The 22806-nt window shown below is 40.7% G+C and overlaps 1 protein-coding gene across 5 annotated transcripts in view; it reads right to left on the reverse strand.

Moving 5' to 3' along the window:
- pex5la (peroxisomal biogenesis factor 5-like a) overlaps positions 1 to 22806 on the reverse strand; it is a 120230-nt gene that overhangs the window by 27655 nt on the left and 69769 nt on the right. For 4 of the 5 annotated variants that reach the window (XM_004570229.4, XM_004570227.4, XM_076880674.1 and 1 more), the window contains 6 exons: positions 15310 to 15421; positions 11272 to 11481; positions 10403 to 10523; positions 8432 to 8525; positions 7317 to 7346; positions 3826 to 3921 (listed from right to left, as the gene is read on the reverse strand). In XM_004570229.4, coding sequence (XP_004570286.1) covers positions 3826 to 3921; positions 7317 to 7346; positions 8432 to 8525; positions 10403 to 10523; positions 11272 to 11481; positions 15310 to 15421 — 663 coding nt within the window. The remainder of the gene's footprint in view (positions 1 to 3825; positions 3922 to 7316; positions 7347 to 8431; positions 8526 to 10402; positions 10524 to 11271; positions 11482 to 15309; positions 15422 to 22806) is intronic. The other variant, XM_004570226.4, reaches the window with a different exon arrangement.

The following is a 22806-nucleotide window of genomic DNA, read 5'->3' on the forward strand; positions in this document are numbered from 1 at the left end:
CGCTCTCCAATAATGTCTCTAATTACTGTAACTTATCCTGTGACATCAGGCAAAATGTCCGGTTTGTTTACCGTCCGTTTGCAAGCTCGCTCAGAGTCGTGAATATTTTTCTCGGTCAGCCCACTCATGAACTCTCCTCTGTGGATTTTACACACACTGTTGTGTCAGTTGGCACCACAGGCCGATTACGTTGTAGGAAGCACAATAGTGATCATTTCACAAAGAGATTAAAAAAGAGCTGAAGAAATCAAATGGAAATCAGCTCCATGGGGCTTCAGGTAGAAATTCACATTGCACGAGCCATCATGAGTGAACATCTTACTATTCATCACTGATTGAAGAAAATAAGAACAACCCCAGGTTTCTCTTCAGCTCTGTAGCCAGGCTGACAAACAGTCAGAGCTCTGTTGAGCCAACCATCCCTTTAACGTTAACTAGTAATGACTTCATGAACTTCTTCACAAATAACATTTTTATCATTAGAGAAAAAATTACCAGTAATCATCCCACAGATGTAATATTATCTACAGCTACTCTTAGTACCATTGATGTTAAGTTAGACTCTTTTTCTCCAATTGATCTTTCTGAGTTAACTTCAATAATTACTTCCTCCAAACCATCAACGTGTCTTTTAGACCCCATTCCTACAAAACTGCTCAAAGAAGTCCTGCCATTAATTAATGCTTCGATCTTAAATATGATCAACCTATCTCTAATGATCGGCTATGTACCACAGGCCTTCAAGCTGGCTGTAGTTAAACCTTTACTCAAAAAGCATCTCTAGACCCAGCAGTCTTAGCTAATTATAGGCCAATCTCCAACCTTCCTTTCATATCAAACATCCTTGAAAGAGTAGTTGTCAAACAGCTAACAGATCATCTGCAGAGGTTTATTTGAAGAGTTTCAGTCAGGTTTCAGAGCTCATCACAGCACAGAAACAGCTTTAGTGAAGGTTACAAATGATCTTCTTATGGCCTCTGACAGTGGACTCATCTCTGTGCTTGTCCTGCTAGACCTCAGTGCAGCGTTCGATACTGTCGACCATAATATCCTATTAGAGCGATTAGAACATGCTGTAGGTATTACAGGTACTGCACTGCAGTGGTTTGTATCATATCTATCTAATAGACTCCAGTTTGTGCATGTAAATGGAGAGTCCTCTTCACACACTGAGGTTAATTATGGAGTTCCACAGGGTTCAGTGCTAGGACCAATTCTGTTTACATTATACATGCTTCCCTTAGGCAGCATCATTAGAAGACATAGCATACATTTACACTGCTATGCAGATGACACCCAGCTCTATCTGTCCATGAAGCCAGATAACACACACCAATGAGTTAAACTGCAGGAATGTCTTAAAGACATAAAGACCTGGATGGCCGCTAACTTTCTGCTTCTTAATTCAGATCAAACTGAGGTTATTGTACTCGGCCCTGAAAAGCCTAGAAATATGGTATCTAAGCAGATTCTTACTCTGGATGGCATTACCTTGGCCTCCAGTAACACTGTGAGGAACCTTGGAGTCATTTTTGACCAGGACATGTCCTTCAATGCACATATTAAACAAATATGTAAGACTGCGTTCTTCCATTTGTGCAACATCTCTAAAGTTAGAAATATCCTGTCTCACAGTGACGCTGAAAAACTAGTTCATGCATTTATTACTTCCAGGCTGGACGACTGTAATTCATTATTATCAGGACGTCCTAAAAACTCTCTGAAAAGCCTTCAGCTGATCCAAAATGCTGCAGCAAGAGTCCTGACAGGGACTAGAAAGAGAGAGCAGATTTCTCCTGTATTGGCTTCCTGTTAAATCCAGAATTCAAAATCCTGCTCCTCACATACAAGGTCTTAAATAATCAGGCCCCATCTTATCTTAATGACCTTGTAGTACCATATCACCCTATTAGAGCACTTCGCTCTCGCTCTGCAGGCCTACTTGTTGTTCCTAGAGTATTTAAAAGTAGAATGGGAGGCAGAGCCTTCAGTTTTCAGGCCCCTCTTCTGTGGAACCAGCTTCCAGTTTGGATTCAGGAGACAGACTGTCACGATCCTGGGTCTTATGACCCAGCGTTTTGAGTTTTAGTTCATTTTGATGTTTATAGTGTATGTTTAAGCTCATTAAATTTTCTATGTTCATTTATTTATTATATTCCCCTTGTGTTTTCAACCCTTGTGTTAAGTCTCCCTTATCCTTTATGTGTTTCATGTCTGTTTCTTATGTTGTCAAGTTCATGTAGTCATGTCAGTGTTTCATTGTTTCCTATTTTATTTTGAAAGAGGTCCTGTGCTTCTGTGTTCTGTTTTGATCTTTCCCTGTGGGCGTTGTTATGTTCATGTTGTGTCTACTTTGCCTTTCTGTCCCATGTTTCAGGTCCCTATGTTCTGTCTCAGTTGCTGTTAAGTTTTCATGTTTTGAGTTCAGTCCGTGTGTTTCCTGTTTTACTTTCACAGTCTGTCCTATGTTAATGTTTCTAGTTTTGCTTCCCTTGTCTGTCCTGCGTTATTACTCCCAGCTGTGCTCTCCTCCTGTGGCTCATTCCCCCTCGTTATCGCTCTGTGTATTTAAGCCCCGTGTTTCTCTTTGTCAGCGTTGCGTCCTCCCTCATAGCTGTGTGATTTTCCCTGTGGTGCCTTGTGCTTCAGTTTCCCAGTTTAGCTTTGTATTGTTTGTATTGTCCCCCTACACCAGCAATAAAGCTGTGTTTTTTGAGTTTACCTTTGTCTCTACAAGTTTGCGTTTGGGTCCTTCCTTTGCCTGCACACAGCCGTACTGTGACACAGACACTATCTCTACTTTTAAGATTAGGCTTCAAACTTTCCTTTTTGCTAAAGCATATAGTTAGGGCTGGACCAGGTGACCCTGAATCCTCCCTTAGTTATGCTGCAATAGACGTAGGCTGCCGGGGATTCCCATGATGCATTGAGTTTTTCCTTTCCAGTCACCTTTCTCACTCACTATGTGTTAACAGACCTCTCTGCATTGAATCATATCTGCTATTAATCTCTGTCTCTCTTCCACAGCATGTCTTTATCCTGTCTTCCTTCTCTCACCCCAACCGGTCGCAGCAGATGGCCCCGCCCCTCCCTGAGCCTGGTTCTGCTGGAGGTTTCTTCCTGTTCAAAGGGAGTTTTTCCTTCCCACTGTCGCCAAAGTGCTTGCTCATAGGGGGTCATATGATAGTTGGGCTTTCTCTGAATCCATTATTGTACGATCTACTGTACAATATAAAGCGCCCTTATTTGATTTGGCACTGTATAAATAAAATTGAATTGAACTGAATTGAATACATGGGCAATGATGGTTGAAATGTGATATTGAAGACAGTTCTCATGGCTTAATGCCCACAGAACCTTTATTGCAATTCTTTAAACTCAAAAGATTTTCCCTTAAAAAAGCAGGAGGAGTATTATCATGTCGATAACAGAGAAAATTACTTTTACCCAGCTGATCAGGGGTCGTGATAAACTACAGAAGAACAGTGTTTAAGTTCCTTGGGATTCACTGTTTAATAAGTACGATTTTTCACAGCTTGTTTTTTTCTTTGCATTTCTTAGTGAATTACAAAGATAAGCTCAAGCTGGAATAAGGAATGTTGTTTCGATGAGTAGGGCTGGATTCCAGTAAGCTGTCCGTCTCTCTAACTCGTGCCCGTTCCTGAAACTCGCACAGAAAAAGAGGGTGTTTGCCAGGAAGGGTGCATGCACGAAACAGTTTAGCTGATGGAAACTGAACATCCAACCTTCCTGTTAAGTCTTAGTAGAAGTCAGCGGCGGATGAGCCTCTTTGCTGACAGATGTACTAAAGAGAACTCTGCTTACCTCAACAGCAGCCTTGGCCCGCTCAAACTCCTCCTCCAGGGACTGATGTCTGGACAGCAGCGCGCTCCCCCACCGCTGCTCCTTCGTTAAGCGAGCCTGTCATACACACATGCATGCACACATTTCATAGTAATATAAACATTTATGCGCAAACAGGCTCCGTTACCTTCACTCACTTGCACATGACAAACCATCACGTTCGCACACACGCTTCAAACATAGAACATCGCATTACACACACGCGCAGATAGGAGGACAGGCGGGCAGGGAGAGTGTGCAGGGTCAGCCGTCTCTGCTTTCTCAGGGATGAGTAAATATCCCTGCCTCAACAAAGCCTCTGACATGCTTAGGAAGGCCAGCCGAATCACTACTGTCAGCACCCACCCGCCCAGCCCTCGCCTCGCAGACCTGCTCCTCATCTGAACCACATCCTACTTATCCAGCCTCTCACAATTTCACCCTCCGGCCTGGCTCACTCCTGTGTGCATGCAATGTAAAACCAGAATATGCTGATAGATTCCCACTTACACACTTGGATAATGAAGCTTTGCTGTGCTGAGAAAATGGAAACCAACCAATTACACGCAAGTAGTTTTGCATTATCAGAGTGTGGTATAGTTTACACAACTTCATATGCATTCATTTTGAGAAGTAAATGATTCTGAGATACTCGTATACAATGCATTAGGCTTACTAGACATAGCAATAGCTGTATGTATCGCAGGGCTAGGAAATCTATTAGAGACTGCTCCCTGTGCTTGCAGTCCCGCCAGCTATTATCTGTAACATTTCCCATCTGGAAAGATATAATGCAAAATTCATCTTAATGTCACCCAGAATGGGTGCAAGAAAGTGCTTCATGAAGAGCAAAATGCATGCAGTGCCAAAAAGAAAAAGTTGCCACAAATGCAGGATTCTGTATTTGGATTGCTTAAGGAAAAATCCACCCGAAAGTGCTCTGTCACAGTTTCCTGTCTTCAGCTTAAATCAGAAATGTGGCGAGATTTACTATTCTGCTGTGAGATCTCCAGTCCTGCTGTAGTTTCATACCAGACAACATTTTAACAACTTTTATTCCAAATCCTTGGTGGTTGTTTTTTGGGCTTCTTTCCACACTTTTCACTTTTAGTTCATAACAAGATGGAATTTAGATTACATGGTTACAATTCACACAGTGCAACCTGATGATGTGATTGGGCGTTGCCTTGGCCATCAGTTAATCGTGTATACACCACCTGACTGGTAGTGTATACACTATTAACTTCTCATTCAATGGTTTTTCTTTATTTTCATGTTTACATTGTAGATTCTCACTGAAGGCATCAAAACTAGGAATGAACACAGACGAATTATGTAGAAGACAAAAGTGTGAAATAACTCAAAACATGTTAGATTCTAGCCAGCCTTTGCTTTGATTACTGCTTTGCACACTCTTGGCGTTCTCTCCATGAGCTTCATGAGGTCATCTCCTGAAATAGTTTTCCAACAGTGTTGAAGGCGTTTCCAAAGATGCTGAGCACTTGATTGTCCTTTTGCCTTCACTCTGCGCTCCATCTCATCCCAAACCATCTCCATTGGGTTTAGGTCAGGTGACTGGAGGCCAGGCCTCCATCACTCTCCTTCTTGGTCAAACAGCCTTCACACAGCCTGGAGGTGAGTGTGGAGTGATTGTGCTGTTGGAAAATAAATGATGGGATGGTGTGTGGCTGCAGGATGCTGTGGTAGCCATGCTGGTTCAGTGTGCCTTCAGTTTTGAATAAAACCCCAACAAACCCTAACCCACTGTCAACAAAGCAAAGGATGGCTGCTTTCTAAAATATACGACATGTTTAGAGTTATTTGTCATTTTTGTCTTTGCTGGGTAATTCCATATATGTTGCTTCATAGATTTTAAGTCTTCAGTTTGTATCTACACTGTAGAAAGTAGTAAAAATAAAGAAAAACCATGAAATGAGAAGGTGTGTCCAAACTTATAGGAACCCTGTGTGAAAACCTGATAACTAAGAACAGCAATCAAGCCTCTGCAATAACTGGCGATGAGTCTCTCACATCGCTGTTGAGGAATGTTTCTTCTTTTGCAGAATTGTTTTTAATGAGACTTTTCTCAGTCATGCACACAGAGGTTGTCGATTGGTGACATAGTCATAGCTAAAAAAACAAATACGTATTCAGGTTTAAAATAATGAGCCCTGAATTTCAAGCAGTGTCTTATTTCCTGTTGGTATTTATTGTTTTGCTTTTTTCCAGCTGTTGTTTGTCTGTGTTTTCTTTTTCTTGCTGCCCAGAGGAAACCCCAAGAATCTGCATTTAAAATGCAAAATGTTTCTGTAAAAGCAGTGGAAGTAAGTAAGCACCAGACTGCTCTGCAGAGCTATTGAGCTCGTGATGATAAAGAAAAATGTAAGATGGGATTGCCAGGACAGGCACTGAGGTGGAGGCCATTTGTTTTCGGTCTGTTTTTATCAAGATTATGCAAAAACCACAAAAGCTAATTTCATGAAGGCTAGCACAGAGGCTGAGCGTGTGCCAAGCAAGAGTCCTTTAAATGTTGAAATCTTTCTTTCAGACATTGGTCTTGGCAGAGGATGTGCCCTCCAGTTGCCCTTCTTATATTTCTAAGACATGATGTTTTTACTAAAGGCTTGATAGGATGAGGACTTACTGGCAAATTACAGTTGGATGAGCTCTTTAAAAGCAGGGACTGAGGAAACAATAAAACCTTGAAGCGTGAAGCTGGAGCTCACAGTGAGCATGCACTGTAACTGCATCATAAAAAGATTTCTTTTCATGTTTATAAACATATAAAATGACGATTCTTTCTCCTCCTTGATGTTTAACTCCACAAAATAACGAGGGTGGATTTTTCCTTTGAAGGTTGAGTTATACACTTGTGTTAGTTCGTGTATGTAAATCTCATGCAGGACCCGCCTCATCTTTGCATGCATTTTTTTTCTGTGTGCGTGTTGTACCTGCTGTGTGGGAAGCTAAAACCACTCTTTACAGTATCTCTGTCAGCGAGCTACAATGTAACTCCTGAGCAAAACAAATTTGGTGTGTTTGTTTGCCAATAGCTCCCCGGCCCCCGTCTCGGACAGCTATCTTTAATCCCAAATCTATTATTTATCAGTGTGCTGAAAAGGTGATATAGGCTTAGCTAGCTCGGTGAGCTCAACACTAATGGGTTTGGAGTAAGGCTGCTGAATAATTCATAGGCTATTAATCTAATAATGGCGTCTGAAAACAAGACCCCTATGCAGACCTACACAGAGACACCAACTAAGGCAGAAAGCGCTTGACATTTGGACCTAGTAGCACCACAAAGGAATCCATCCCAAGCCAACTTTGATCTTTATCTTACTTTTTGCTCTCAGTACAGTCACCTTGTTTTTGGTCTTTAGAGCCAGATATTCTGAGAAGGTGTGATGCTGTTTCACTGGTACAAATGTATAAGTCTTTCAGTGTTATATGAAAGGATGCATAGGGAGGCTTACATGTCTTCCACTAATATACTGCCTGTTGAGCTGAAATGGAAGAATTGTAGGTGTTAGGACAAAATGATGGGTAAACAACACACAGTAGGGTGTCTTATTAGATACAAACTTTCATTGTAACACAACATAAACATGCAGTTGGTAAATAAAGCTTAAGTCATCAGTTCTTCAAACGTATATAACAGTGCAACAATCAGAACAATACAGTAAAAAAGTTTGTAAACCCTTTGGAATGACCAGGATTTCTGCACTGATTACTCCTAACATCTGGACTAATCTTTATCAGAGTCACAAAAACAGACATTTTTGAAGATGATTAGTGCTTTTTTAAAATAATCCCTGCAGAACTCCCTCTTTTGGGAAAATTTCCTCAGTTTCCTCCAGCTCCCTGTGCGTATGTGGCTCATCTCTGGGTACTCTGACTTCCACCCTGTTAGTTTTATTGGAGATTTTAAATTGACTGTAGGTGCAATATGGAGCATGAAATGGTAACTGATAACCTGTCCTGGATGTTTCCAGGGTGTTCCCTGCCTGGCGTCTGCTCCATGGGTCTCAAAATTTGATAAACAGTGGTTTAGAAAATGGAGTGATGTTGAAAAAGTCTCTTCTATGGCATTTTACAGCTTCATGCTTCTTAATAATCTTTCCTATAGAGTCCCATTTGTCCCATCATGAAATCTTTACGTGAATGTCAAGAAGCATTTTGACGGCCTTTATTTACAGCGGCGTGCTCTTCTTCTGATTCCAGCTTCTGAAACTGAAGCTCTGATGTCAGTTTTTGGAAACATCAGGATCTCAGACATTCACAAAGCCTACACAAAGTAAGAATGTGTGACATTAATGTGGTCACTTGTACTTGTTTATAAGTGTGATTTAGACAAAGACTCAGGACATGACAGGCAATCAATGCTGGGAGGTTCCACAGCCTTTTCCTGCAGTTGTATGTTCATGTAGTTTGATTTTCTCAAGGAGGGTGGTGGTGCTGGGGGGGGTTCTGGAAAGGGAAACGCTAATGTCGGAGATGTGGAAAGCTTTCTCAGTTAAAAAAGACCTCGAGTGCGCACACAGTGCATTAATGAGGATTCCTGCCTTCCACTCACACTCCGAGCACTTACTTGTGACGCCAGTGCAGACTCTGGTTCCAGTTTGGTGTTTGCTTCCAGGGTATTCTTATTTGACGAGTCTATCTGTGGTTTACAATCTATGGACCTAAAGAAAAAAGAGAGAGGACTGGGATGAGCCAGCATGTTAAACATGTTGGCAGTAGAGCTTTAAAGATGAATAATTAGAAAATGGCAGTAAAAAAATGTAATTTTATTACATGTTTGCATAAAACATCACCATGGTAAATATTTACCTTTGAACTCTGCCAATAGCAGATAAAACACTATATAATCAACAGGTGGACAAACATTCGGTCTCCCCTGTTTCACCGTCTACTAAAGTAATGTTTCCTCAGTTACCTAAAATGTTCAGCAGGACTGTTTGTCTAACAAGAAGCAAGCAAAGGAAGTCGTGGGCCTAAAAACCCTGAACATAAAGACACTAAGGCTACGTTCACTCTGCAAGTCTTGATGCTCAATTCTGAATTTTTGATCAAATCCGATTTTTTTTTGTCTGCTTGTTCACACTACAAATACAATGTGACAGCAAACGGTCTCCAGTGTGAACGCTCAACGCGTCCGCATGCGCAAAAGAAGACGTCACACACAACCCAGACCAAGCAGTAGTGTTTGACTGATGGCCTTAATATAAAGACTTCGGACTTTACGTTTCCCAATTTTGCTCTAAGTTATAATTATAAGTGTAAAGTTATTTACATATGGCCTAATAATTATCCTTATTACAGTTTATCCGTATGACTGTTTTAGAGAGGAGCAGTACAAATAAAATGTTCACGTTTCTCCAACATCGTCTTCCCAACAAACAGGAAGTGTTCACAACGTCTTCCTGGGCGCTGATAGTTGGCGTCTGTCTTGTGTCAGTGACGTAAAAGACGGATTTAATGCGCCATGACCATCAAACAGCAGTCGCTTTCTAAAACATCGGATATGTATCGGATTCAGTACCACATACGAAAGTGACCCAGATCGGATTTGAAAATATCGGATTTGATGAGATGAGAGAGCCTTTATTTGTCAGTTGCAGGTCTTTTGCCCACAACCGAGATGACAGACCTTGCCGACCGTACATACAATACACAAACATCACATTGGGGAGACAGGTCAGGCCAGGTAGCAGGAAAAAAACATGGAAATGTGTAACACAGAAGGATAGTACAGGAATGCACAGATATCAACACACCATAGCACAATAAACACCGACAGCAACATGGGAAAGTGTTCCAGTGTGTACATCTGATCTGGGACCGCTGCAATCTTTGACTGCGCCTCCAGCTGACCCGGTGTCCACAACGGATGGGAGGTAAGCGTTGGAGGTGGCGTTGGATCCGGGGTAGGGAGGGTGATGCGTCGGTGAGTGCTTATCAGTGTATATGTGTGTGTGTGTGTGTCCAGAGTTCAGCTGAGACTGTCCTTCGCCCTGCTAGGCTAAGTAAACAGTCTTCCAGCCAACCCAGGTGGCCTTGCAGGGAATGGGAAGAACAGACTCAACACAGTCGTTATCAGGGTGGTGTTGTTCGGCTCCAGCCTTGAGCCCACAGCTGGCGCCGAAGGGATAGCTGCAATATGATGGTGATTTTTCTTTTGCAAACAACTCATGAGAATTTCAAAGCTGTTCTTTAACACTCCGACACTGGTCTCTCAATGTGCCGTTCACACTGTCACACCATGATCGGATATGAGTCGCAGGGTCAGGATTTGATGTGCTTTCGCCTGCAGTGTGAACGTAGCCTAAGACGGTTCTTAGAGGTGGGATAAAAACAAGTCTGAAGGACATTTTTCCTACAAAGTGACACAAATTTTAATGCACAAAAAGCTGCGTAAGCTCTGAGACTTTGGCTACTGATTATTAGACATCTGACAGGGAATTCAGATTTCCAGTGTAAATAATAATGATGCTGGACAGATATGAAAAAGATGATATGATTATTATCCAGTCAGAGTAATATAGAGGTAAGGACCTACCACAGAAACTCATTAGATGAATTTTTAGAAGAACGTCGTCTCTCCAGCTTCCATTTTCTGTTGCCATTTCTTTCAGGGTTGGGATTCAATTCTTCCCATTTATCCAGTGAGCCAATTGTAACTGGTGACAGTAATAACATAACAAAAAACCAAAGTGAAACATGGAAAAACAAAGAAATGTCATTTCAAATTTGCCCGTGAAACATACACAGATGTTCCACTTTCTGTTAATTTGGGGAAACGCTAATGTGTTCAGACAAAAAGCTAAATTAATCAGGTTTGGTGTGCAATTAAATGGTGACACTAATTTTCAAAGATAAGTTATTTTTTCCAGCTTTGAAACACAAACCTTTTAACACGTCTTTCTGAGAGTACAAATAATTAGCTAAAAAACAAAACAAATCTAAACAAATTTAAAAAACGAGAAGACGATCAGCTGTCCACAAATCTATCAGGACACAAAGTTCTGCTTTAAATGACATCACAGTTATAACCAGTCTCCCTCCCATGAGTTATTCACCACACTCGCTCTGCACAGTTACAGACTTTAACCTTTTCAAACACAAAAGGAACTGGCTGTTTCTTTTCTTTTATCCCTTTCATTACATTAAATCGACTCAGTGCTTCTGTGGCCACTCTTGTGCACGTGTGAGGTCACTTCCACACAAGATGATGGGAGTTGTAGTTGTTCAAGTTATAAGGTGTGTCAGAGGGCTCGAGTGGAGGCTGATGAAGGATTGACCACGTTTGCACATTAGTGTTGGCAGCGTGGAGTGGATTCAGTTTTATTGGAGCAGGTCATCCCTGATACTAAGTGTGATTTAGTGTTACTGACAGAAAATCACCCAAACTTTGGAGCGTCTCTCTACCTGAGTCCAGTGATGCCCTCTCTGGGGTTCGCATGCTTGGTGCCGTATGTTCAACTTCCACCTGGATCAGCTCTGTCTCATCTGTCTTTTTCCTGTGTGAGGTGTTCTTCTGGCTGTCTCCCTGGGATAACAGGGCACTCTTTCTGTCCCTGCTGTTCCTCCTCTCTCCAGGTTCGCTGAGATCTAGCAGGTCCAGAGTTGAAGAGAGAACTGTGAGGAGATGGCACATGGTTAGCTTCTCATCTGTCATCTGAAGGATCATTGATAGCCATGGAAACTGCATTCATTAAACGTGTTCTAATTTGATCAAATCTGTTGGAGTGTTGGATTGCACTTAAATTTTCATAGAGTACTTTCCCCCCTCACTCTGGTCTTTTTTAAAAATTAGTAATCTGTGAGTTGACCATCTCCTTATCTCAAATGTAATTTGCGACTTTATTGGCGTCTTTACTTTAAGAGGCCTTCGAGGTTGCATCAAACTTGTAAAACTTTGTAATGAGACTGAATAGCAGGCTTCACTTTTTGTGCACCACGGGCTTTGATTTTGATCGGCACGGTTTCTGACGTGGCATGTAGACCTGTCAGCGGTACTTAAGCTGGAGTATTCCCCCTTAGGTGGGCATCTAAAAATTTGCTGCTGCTCTTTTCAGCCAATCTAAATATACTGCAAATGACTGCACGGTCTGCTAAGGATGAGACGGGCTCTGGAGGCAGTTTGGTCAGTGCAGTAACTCAAGCACGAGTCATGTTAGGTGGCTCAACAAACAAGAAAACATTACTGTGAAAATGCTCAGGTACAAGGAGAGGACTAAAAATGAAAAAGATCTTCAGAGGTTGAAGAACTCCTGCTCAGGGCTATTTAAAAAATTCTAAGAGAGTCTGGCTCCTTGGAAGCAAAAATATTAAGAAATGAGTGGGGACTAAAAACCTTTGCATCGTATCTATCGTGGCATTTTGTCCTTTTGCAGTAGACTCGCTTCCTTTATTTCCCATCAGTAGTTTAGTGAGAAACACTGCAAACCAAATACATGACATGTTTTTGTGAGGTTAGATTAAAAATTCATGACTTGCTAAAACCCACACTAAAACGTTTTCATACACTGGATATTTGAGGAACCCACAAACTTTTCTTGCTCGCCTCCGAGGAGCCGACGACGTCTTTTGAGCCATACGAGCTTAAAAGTGCAGGTACGTGACTGCATAACCGGCATGCTGCTGCTTCATGTCAAGCAACTGAGAGTATTTGTTGACTGAAATCTCTACATAATTAGAGAGTGTGCTCGTTTTCCCAGCCTTGTGCTCTTTAGATGACAAATACAATTAGAAATCAAGGGAGACACACTCGTGTGGATGCTTGCCTGAAGAGTTTCCAGCATCAAAAGAATCACGAACGCTTTATGAAGAGACAGTGATGTAAAAATTGTTTTGCCACCCAGAGTCTCCTTGAAATGATGATGCTAGGAAGAAATACAGCGCACAGTAATTCAATTCAATTCAATTCAATTTTATTTATATAGCGCCAAATCACAACATAAGTCGCCTCAAGGCGCTTCATAGATACAGAGAAAAACCCAACAATCACATGACCCCCTATGAGCAAGCACTTTGGCAACAGTGGGAAGGAAAAACTCCCTTTTAACAGGAAGAAACCTCCTCAGTAAGCATTTAGAAGTAGTTACTGTGTAGCGGCCAGTGGGTTTGTAGTAAACAAGTATGACCACTGAGACATCGAGAGTCCTGATCTCTTCAGTTTGACACCAGTGAGCCAAAACATAATGACAAATTACAGCTGATTATCTTGTACCAGTGGTCTCCATCGGGCCACGTCAGAGCTCTGGGTGTGTGAAACAATTTGGACAAAGACCAAACTGTTCAGCGGTGACTCGCTGCTGCAGTGGAGAGAGAACATATTATTGGCCACAAAGTTAGAGGGATGTGTAACCCTCCATGTTAAGAAATATACTCTAAAACACTTCTCCAGGATGTGGGGGTGGACGCTAAAACACCTTAAAGTGTTACAGGCCCCCTAGGATGAAACATTTCACTATGTCACCAACTATATACTTCTAAACACAAATGATTACATGCAGTATTCTACCATATGCAAACTTATATCACTGAAAGATTATACTGACTAATAAGTACAATTTCCATTGACCCTCCATCATCACAAAACGAAAGGCCTGACACAACTACAAAAACTAAAATCAAGCCAGTAGACAAAATGACACTCTGTTGTTTTGTGACTGATGAAGGAAGCTACTCCCCACACTCACATTCAAGTGTGCAACGATCCAAGAATGGACCAAGTGTGCACACATCAGTGTTTAATTTGTTTAATGTTTAATTTACTAGTAACAATCGAAATGTCATCTTTGGCAATCACTTTTCAAACTTCAATTCCCAAGAATATCATGTATTGACACAATCCTACCACATCACCTTGTGATTTAAGGACAGGAAGTAGCTCCGACGGGAGTGCAGGTGAAAGAAAGGTAGAGGCTGGTGGTCCCAAACTCAGGATTTTCAGCCAGAATTAGTTTGTTTTAATTTACATTTTGATTCGTTTATATTTAGCAGTTTTATAAAGAACACATTGTTAATGACACATCCTTCAAGCCTTCCTTTGACTATTTAAACTAGCAAGTAAACATCAAAGTGATGACAAAAGGAAAAAATGAGAGCAGAAGAGTGTTGGTGAAGCGACTTTCTGTGAATGCGTTAATGTCAGAGCTGCATTGGTCCGGATGGAGACCCCCAAACCTCTGCGCTGTTTTCTTTTAAATCACAAATTTAAATAGATGTATAATTGACTCGGTTCTAAACCCCAGATACCTGTGACATCAATTCATAATTAACTGTGGAGGTTTTTAAGACTCAGAAGAGCAAAAAAACCTGCTGCTGTCGACCTGAACAGCAGATGGAAGTGAAACAGAGAAAGCATCATCACGGAGGACTCATGTGGATTAGCATACTTGAGCTCGTAATTATCTTTGCTTGTTCGATTTTGTTAAGTGTCGTGTGGTTCCGGAAACTTCCATCCAGCATGAAAACAAGTTCACAAACAATCAAACCTAAAATTTGCTTCACCTGCATCATTTTATGTAGCTGCAAACTGCAGCAGCAGGAGACTGTACCCAGTGAAATTTGCCTAAACACAGAGTTTTATTCTTATTTTTGACTTCTTATTTCCAAATCACAATGAGAAATAAATCCCTCAGTTCTGCAGTTTATGTTCCTAAACATAATGATTTTTCCATTAGGGAGAGACAGAGTTGCTCACAGCATTTTTCTCAGCTGACGAGAGATGACATGTGTCAGCTGTCTGATCTGCAAACGATGCCATGCGGAAATCAAGATGGTGTTCAGCTTCTGTTAATGTCAGATGGTTGAGTTTCTCAACAGTGAGTCTGATCCAGATTATTTTAGCACAAACAATCGTTTAAAGCACTAATTATAATACATTTGTATTATAATTCTTTAAATATAGTCAGTTTTAATGTTTGAAGTAGAAAATAAATCAGTCCACTATAATGTGTGAGAATCACAGGAAACATTATTGTATGAGGTGAATAAAACTGATTACTGGGGTGTTTAGTAGGGATAGTGTTAAAACTGCAAATAGAGCTGAAAAGGAAATGTTAGAATGAACCTTTGTTAGATGCTAAAACCTTTTTTTTAATATATATATACAGTACATCCTTCAACAGCTAATGTTTGTGCAAGCACTGGGCATCACTGAGTGCAACCTGTGGACAGTGAAGAATCAAAATATCATATAATATATGAAGGTCTATTGATCTGACTTGAGGCACAGGTAAATTATATAAAAGAAAGAAACTCGTCTCCAGGATTTTGGCCGTGTTGGATAAAAAGAGGAAGTGACATCCATTTGTTCTAGTCCCAACATGGCTCAGAAAGGTTTTCCTGGCTATTAAATATGAGTAGATTTAAATATAATGCTTGTACAAATGAAAGAAAAATACTTGATGTAAGCACATTATCATCAGCTTAAATGCGGAAATAAAAGTGCTGTACCGGCTGTGTTGGAAGTAACTGGGCGGGAAACCCCATCGCACTTGGTCTCGCAGAGGAAATCGTCGATAGAAGGGCTTAGAAGCGGGCGGCTCTCTTGTTGCTCGCTCACCAGCTGCAGGGACAAACACATGAGACAGTTCAGGCTCTCTTCGCATGTCTCTCATGCTAAACTCCCTTCAAATCCTCTGTGAAAGCCCCCCAAAGCCTTATTATTATGAGGGGAAATTCAGGCCACTGGTTCACATGACAGCAGAGCTATACTGTCAAATCCCTATGAGTGTGTAAACTTCTACAACTCTGTCCTTTGGGGGGCGACATGCTCGTGGTGCACATTATTTAACGACAGCATGTGACGGCACATACTGAACCTGCGGCCTCTCGGCTAAGCCCACTGTGACTTCTCTCTGCAAACTGATGTGTGCGCGTGGCATATGGTTGAACACAGCTGGTATTTCATGATTGTTATCACACAATCACATCTCTATGGCACCAACAAACCCTCAGGTTACTACAGAAAGAAGAGCAGGTTATTGGAGTGTGTGTCATGCACTGAGATCCAGACGAGCTGGACTCGGAGCTGCTTGGTGTCCAGAACAATAATTACATAACCATTCCTGCTTATCTCACCTTCCAAACCATGAAATGCTAATCACTTTGCCTTTGATGCACCAATTTGTAGGGTTGCCAGAGCAGCTGCTGAATAGGTCACATCCAGTTCATTATTGGTACTACGAATCCTCACAACACTTCAGGTGCAGCTGGTCTCAATTTGCCAGCCATTTCTTCATCATTTGGAGAGGAAAGCAGCCGCCACCGGTGATGTCATTGTGTAGCGTGTCCATAATGCTGGCAGCGAGGAAATGTGACATTTCCTGTTGTTGCTCTGCAGGCCATGGCCACAAGCAGAATTTTAATGAAGGTCCTGTTAGTTAGCAAGCATGAAGTGCGCTGAGCACAATCTGCCATATGCTCGATGAAGTGTTGGATGGGCTTTTGATAGCGTTATATTACTTTACAATTATGCTGACTTCCTGAATAAATCTGGAGTGCATGCTGGGCCCTGCTCGACCTCTGTTGGAGAAATTATGAAAAACAAATATCTGACCGCGGGCTCAGAGACATGAATATTGGGCTAAATGGTCATTGTAACATGGCCGTGTGACAGGTAATCATCAATGCGCGTATTAGAAAGATCTGTGTAAATGTGTGTCGACAGGAAAGAGCAGCTTTCAGTAGTCAGCAAGATGAGAAAAGTCCAGTGGACGTAAAAGCCATTTGTCGCTTTGATTGGGGAGTCATTCACCTTCTTTAGGATCTGCTCTGCCAAGCTAAATGTCAAAACGTGGGAAAAAATATTTCAGGTAACAAAGATAAAAATGAAACCACTGAAAAATATTCAAACTGCAATTTTGTGAACTTGGAAAACCAACTGAAATAAAATTTGAAGATATATACAGGAAATATTCTTAGTTTCAGTGTTTGTTTCCTGATCAGACTTTGGTGTGTACAAGACTGTGAGTCACGTGCTTTTCCTGAACGCTGTTCTCACATATGTCCTCTGTGCAATAATAATTAATGGGGACTAGAAATAGCACTGAAACTAATAGAAACTAAAGTAAAACTAAACATTTTTAAAGACGAATAAACAAACGCACTCTGGAAACAAACTGAAACTAAACTGAATTAAAAGCCAAAAGTGAAAATTAAATTAAAACGAGGCTCCATAAATGTTAAAGAGGTAAGTATTTCTCAGTTGCATTGAATAGAGAATAAATTGTAGAAACCTAAACAGGAGAAAGTAGAAGAGAAATAACAATGTTAACATAAACCACTGACACACTCCGGGGCCTGATCAGCCCTGGCAGGGCCTCCTTGGAGATAATGGCCAAAACACCTGATGAATCCAAGGTCCACTGCTGACGATGTGTCCCAAATTTTAATATGATAATTTAGATCAGATCTCTAACCCCTAAACCTAACCAAGGAAACATGGCAGATTAGCCTGGGTAAAAGACCGAAAGTTGAGGCACACAACGATATGTGCCGCTGGTAAAGTTTCTGGGCTACTTTTCCTCATAACAGCCATCCCTGAAAGATTTTCTCTATTTAAAGCAATGCATTACCAGGGACTGTAACATCTAGTCCTTTTACTGAGTGAATGAAAATAAAAACCAATTAGAAAACTGGAAAAACTGGGCAACATATTATATGTTGTGCCTCTGTTACATTATACTGACATTATATGAATTCTTCTTTGTGTTTTTTTCTTACTCTTATTTATCAGTGGTGATCAGCAAGGGGAGAAGTGACAGCTTTGGTTGTATCCTTGCTCTGCAGCAGAGATGCTTTAAAGAGGACATGAATAATACCCAGAGACGGGCCGTTGGTTTGTGGAGTGAGAGATTGTGCTGAGCAGCAGGAACAGTGACCCAGCACAGATAATTAGGCTGTGTTTGTGCTGCTCTGCTGTCTGAGTAGAGATTTTGTCCATGGGAAGTCTCACAATGCCGAGTAGCCTTATTTCACCTTTTGCTGCCAGCCAGTGTGTTATTGTCCAATTTGGTCTGAAGCAACCAATCTTAAAATGAAATGCATGAGGGTGGACTTGTTTTTAAAGGTCATATTAAGTGATTTACAGACTGTGCTTGCTCTGCAAAGGTGCAGTTGAGTGTGAGCGGAGGCTAAGCCACTGCTGAATCAGTTACAGCTGTTAGCGGTGTGAAAGGAGTGCATGCTTTATATGAACTAACCCGGATAACCGCTCAGCTGCTGGCCTTTAATGCAGGAAGTGACTCATCTTAAGTGACTTTTTGTTGCTTTTAATTAAATCACTTGTTCTCAATCAACTACATATCACCTGAGTTAAAAAGAAAAAAACCCATAGGTGTCAATGTTTCTGTGAGAGGAAAAATTCTTCCATTGCTCTTCTATTTTTCTGTTTCCTGTTTATGTTTTTGCATTCTCACTATAGAGAGTGACATATATACAGTATGTGTAACAACAATAGGCAATGCAGGCAAGGCTAAAAATATAAGAAAATACTGTAAAACATTATACAAAAGCCCATTTATAGAGGTAGGTTTTTTTTTCAATAGCACCTGATTGTGTTGAGCCTAATGGTCAAAGAAAAATTGCCCAACAGTTTTGGGCTAAAACAGTGAAAGCACAGTGTCCCTTTGTTTTAAAGACTGGACTGTGGAACCTTTAATCGATTGTCTGCTGTGAAGAGTCTGAGGGTGATATTCTGAGATCTAAAGTGGAGCCATAGCGTGGAGTGATTTAATCTTAAACTGCAGTCTGGAGTCATTTTGTATGAAGCAAAAATGGATTAGACTTGGACATGTGGCTAAAACTGAGTCGGTGATTGAAAATAATGTCAAGTTTTTAGCAGATTGCTTTTACTCAGTTATTACTTGTCCAACAAAGGGGACTAACATTATTAGAAATATGATCAGGACCAATAATGAGGACTTAAGTTTTTATCAGAGTTCAGCAGTAAGAATTAAAGGTACACAGTTCGTAAGAGAGACACTCGTGTATAATGGATTACATGGCTGAATAGATGCAGATATAAAGGAAACAAAACAGGTCCAAGGACTGAGCCCTGTGGGATCCCACGTGTTAAGATGTACTCTGTTTGATAAACTGCATAAGAGCCACTCGAGTGCCTTTCCATCTACACCATCTCACATTAGCAGCGATTAGCTTGTCACACATCACGTTGAAACTGATGGCTCTAACATGGCCCCAGTTGCCTAGGCGATGCTTATTTACTACCAGTCAGTCAAAGGTAATCTTCACTCTCATTGGTAGTCACTTCGGTTGCTTCCTTGAGGATTGAGATGAGTTTATTTCCTGCCCATTTCAGTGGATATGTCGTTTGTACTTGCTTGCCCAGTAAGGTCTCCAGTGTGTAGCCAGCTTCACTCTATTGAAGCGAATGGTTGGCAAAATCAAAGCTACAGTCAGGTCCAGTAAAATAACAAGAGCAAAAGTTAAAGTGCTGTTCATAAGCCTAACTGCAATAAAACAGCTCCTGTACTGATTCTTTCCCCTAAAGTCAGACTGAAATGGATCAAATCAGTTGTTGTGTTATGTATAGTTTTTTTTTTTAACATAATGAGCTTTCCAACATATTTTGACAGGTTTCACCATCATGTCTCCTCATATTCATCTGAACCTTTTTGTATGTAAAGTATTTTAGCAACTTTAATTACAGTTACACAAGTAACTGGTGTTGCAGACCGTTATTTTGTGAAAACATTACTTAATTAAAGGTTTATTCAGATTAACAGTGAACTGACTGTGAGCAGTTCAGGTAATTGACTATTTGATAGTTAATGTACTAATTTCCTGGTACATTAATATGTTCTGTTTCCTTTATAGATTTCTGTATTGACAGCTTTGATGTTTAAATGAAGCATTAATCAGCTCTGTTATATTGCCTGTGGTACAGTAACGTATGCATGAGTGCATGCAGTCAAATGCATTCTCTAGCGTGTTGCACGTAAGAATAAAACAGAAGATTTCCTTCTGTCTGGTGTCTTCAGGATTGAAGTCTTATTTCTGATTTTAATGTACTTAACACATCATGCTTCGAGCTAACCGAGTCGTTAAATACCAGTTGAGCTGTATAGATATTGTATAGTGTTCTCTTTACACCTTAACAGGCATTCATAAGTGCACATGCTCACAGCGACTGAGCATTTGGATTGCAGCTGTGTTTTCATGCAGTGGACGATAACCATGATAAGAAGCATTTCCCATTCAAAGCATCTAATAAATCATTTGTGAGTTTGGCCTGTTTTCTTTTTAGATGCGTTTTTATAACCCTTTTTTCTACGTCACAAGACTTTGGATTTTTCCACTCTGTTTATTTATTTATTTATTTTTGGATTGATTGATTGACTGAAGGTCAGTTCTGTCAAATGAGCAGCATGTGGCTCATTTAGAAAACATCATTTAGAGTCCTCCAGTAATGCTCTGATTTAATTGAATAGTGTTGAGATTTAAAGTTTTGACAGACATGATTGGGATCCATGCTGAGCCATGTTCTGCTGACAGCTGACATTAGCATATCCCCAGAAAATGTGACATTTGAAACAATATGGTGACAAACTTCACACAAAACTACATCTTTGGTACAGTAGGCCTTTTCTTTAAATCAAGGATGCAAATTTCAGTTTTAAGTCAAGGTGATAAATCTTTGTGATTATGCACTGATAGCACTTAGCCTTTTTAGTGACATGTTTTTTTAATAGATGTCACCCAGTAGTTTGTGGATGTTGTTTTCAGGCTTCAGTTCTGGCATTATGCTTGTTGCCATGCTGTTTTTGGAGCCAGAATAAGATCAGAGGCTGGAGTGCTAAGCTAACAGTTAGCTACATTAGCATGCTTGATGAACAAGTTGCAAACATCGGCTGTATGGGACACAGCAACAAATAGCTGCTAATTAGTGTTAAATGCATGCAAATATACAACATCATCAGAACTGGAGGATAGACTGACATTATAATTAACCAGACAGAAAAATGTGTTATCTAATAGATATAAGCTGGCACCCACAGACTATAGATGGCTGTAGCTTCTGGCCCTGAAAAATGAAGCCAAAGCCAAAATGCCTCCACCCTACATTTTTTAAACTCCCCTGATGGGAATAAGTTCTTAAGTTGGACACAAGCCTGCAGTGTTTATGATCTCAGTAAAGGCTTTCCTAACGAGTTAATGGTTTTAATCACTTCTTTCAAGTTTTATTTTATAGAAACTTACTGCTCATTTTGTAAATTATGGTTGCCTTTAATGTAAAATGGACAATAAAGGAGGTTTAGCTTTAGTGCAGGGCTACTCTTTGAATTATAGATCTGAACTGTATAAGCATCCAGGTATCAAGGTTTATTAATAAGGAAAAAAAAAGGATTATGGCCGAAATATTTAAAGTTTAAAGTTGTTTGGTTGACAATGGCTATGTTAAAATATGTTAATCTTTCATATAAAGATTATATCAACACCCCCTGTCACTTAGAACGGTCACACTCGTAAAATATATATAATTTTAAGGAAAAGAGACCAAAAATGTTCTGCAAAAGGGTGTAAATATGTTTAATTCTGCTGAAAAGTTGGGGATGTCATCATGGGACTCTATTGGCATCGACTTGCTTTGAAACCAGCTTCAAGTGCCATTTGATTTGTTGCATTTGTTTTTGCTATTTCTGCACTGGCTTCATTTTAAGGCTCAACTCCATTTTTCAACAGTTTCCAAGTGTGGCACATTCACTAAAGACACCATCTGGTGTTACTATGACCATGATGGACGTATCATTTGGTGAGTTGGGAGAGCTGCAGATGAGAGATTTTAGCACAGGTTGGTGTTATGGACAGGGTGACAACCCTACTGGATTTTAAAATCCTCCAGAGTGATACATGAGGCCTGAGGTTGTAAAGCTTGGCGTTGTAACTGACTACATTTGGGATGTTTTCAAGGTTAAATGTTAAACACTAGTCTCGCCTTAAGGGGGAACACATGGTAGCGTGGTAACACTAAACTAGAACGGTCATAAAGGAAACTATAACCCATTAGCATTCAGCACAAAAGCACTGCTGTGCCTAAGTGCATCATTAAAGATGTTAGTGTGAGTGTGGAGTCTGACAGACTGAAAGCTTGATTTGACTGTGAACGGTCGCTTTTGAGCCTATAAGTTGAGGCACGCCTGTGAAGAGGAGGTTGTTTCTGTATGACTGCTGGCAGCCTTCTGATGGAGGACTCTGTACGATCTACGCCCAACCCTAAACGATCACTGTAAGCTGATGTAGTTCTTCAAAGCACTTTGTGTAATTGCCACAGGAGTCTGTTCTAAATCATGGCTTTGAAATGATGAGACCTCTTCACTTTCCTCCTCCAATCAACCAGAAAATGGGGACAGAAAATCTACCATGTTTATCTGGGATGATGTGTGAGGCACAGAGCAGGTAGCATGCAAACACTAATTACAGGTTCACTTCTAAGGCAGGAGAGGAGCTTTGTGAGCTGTTTGCCCATTGCTATGAGGAGGTTACTGTTTTCCCTCGCTGCCTTTCTTTTTAACTCTCTCCTATGCAAAGCACTTTGGCATTTTGTTTACAAGTGCTTTAAGCAGTAATCTAGAATATTATGTGATAGAAAACTTCAACTAATTGTGCCACTTGGGCTTGACTCTCAGATGTTGCTGTCAGGGGAATTGTGTACCAGAGCCTTGAAGGAGGGGAGGCTGAGGTGAGGGTAGGAGGAGGTGCAGAGGATGGAAAACACTACATAAAGGCAAAGAGAACTAATGTCAGCTGTTAGCTAAAAGCTGGCGGCTATGCGATGGATGGTTGGCTAGAAAAATGATAACAGTCAAGGTTGTATGCTTTATAGAGTTCACGTGGTTGTGAGCTGTGGTCAGGGATTATATAACTATGCAGCAAGTCTTTTTTAAAATGCAAAATTGATTCTTACAAATCATTAGAAAGCTTCTCCGT

Source organism: Maylandia zebra, linkage group LG23, assembly GCF_041146795.1.
Source record: "Maylandia zebra isolate NMK-2024a linkage group LG23, Mzebra_GT3a, whole genome shotgun sequence".
NCBI classification, from domain to species: domain Eukaryota; kingdom Metazoa; phylum Chordata; class Actinopteri; order Cichliformes; family Cichlidae; genus Maylandia; species Maylandia zebra.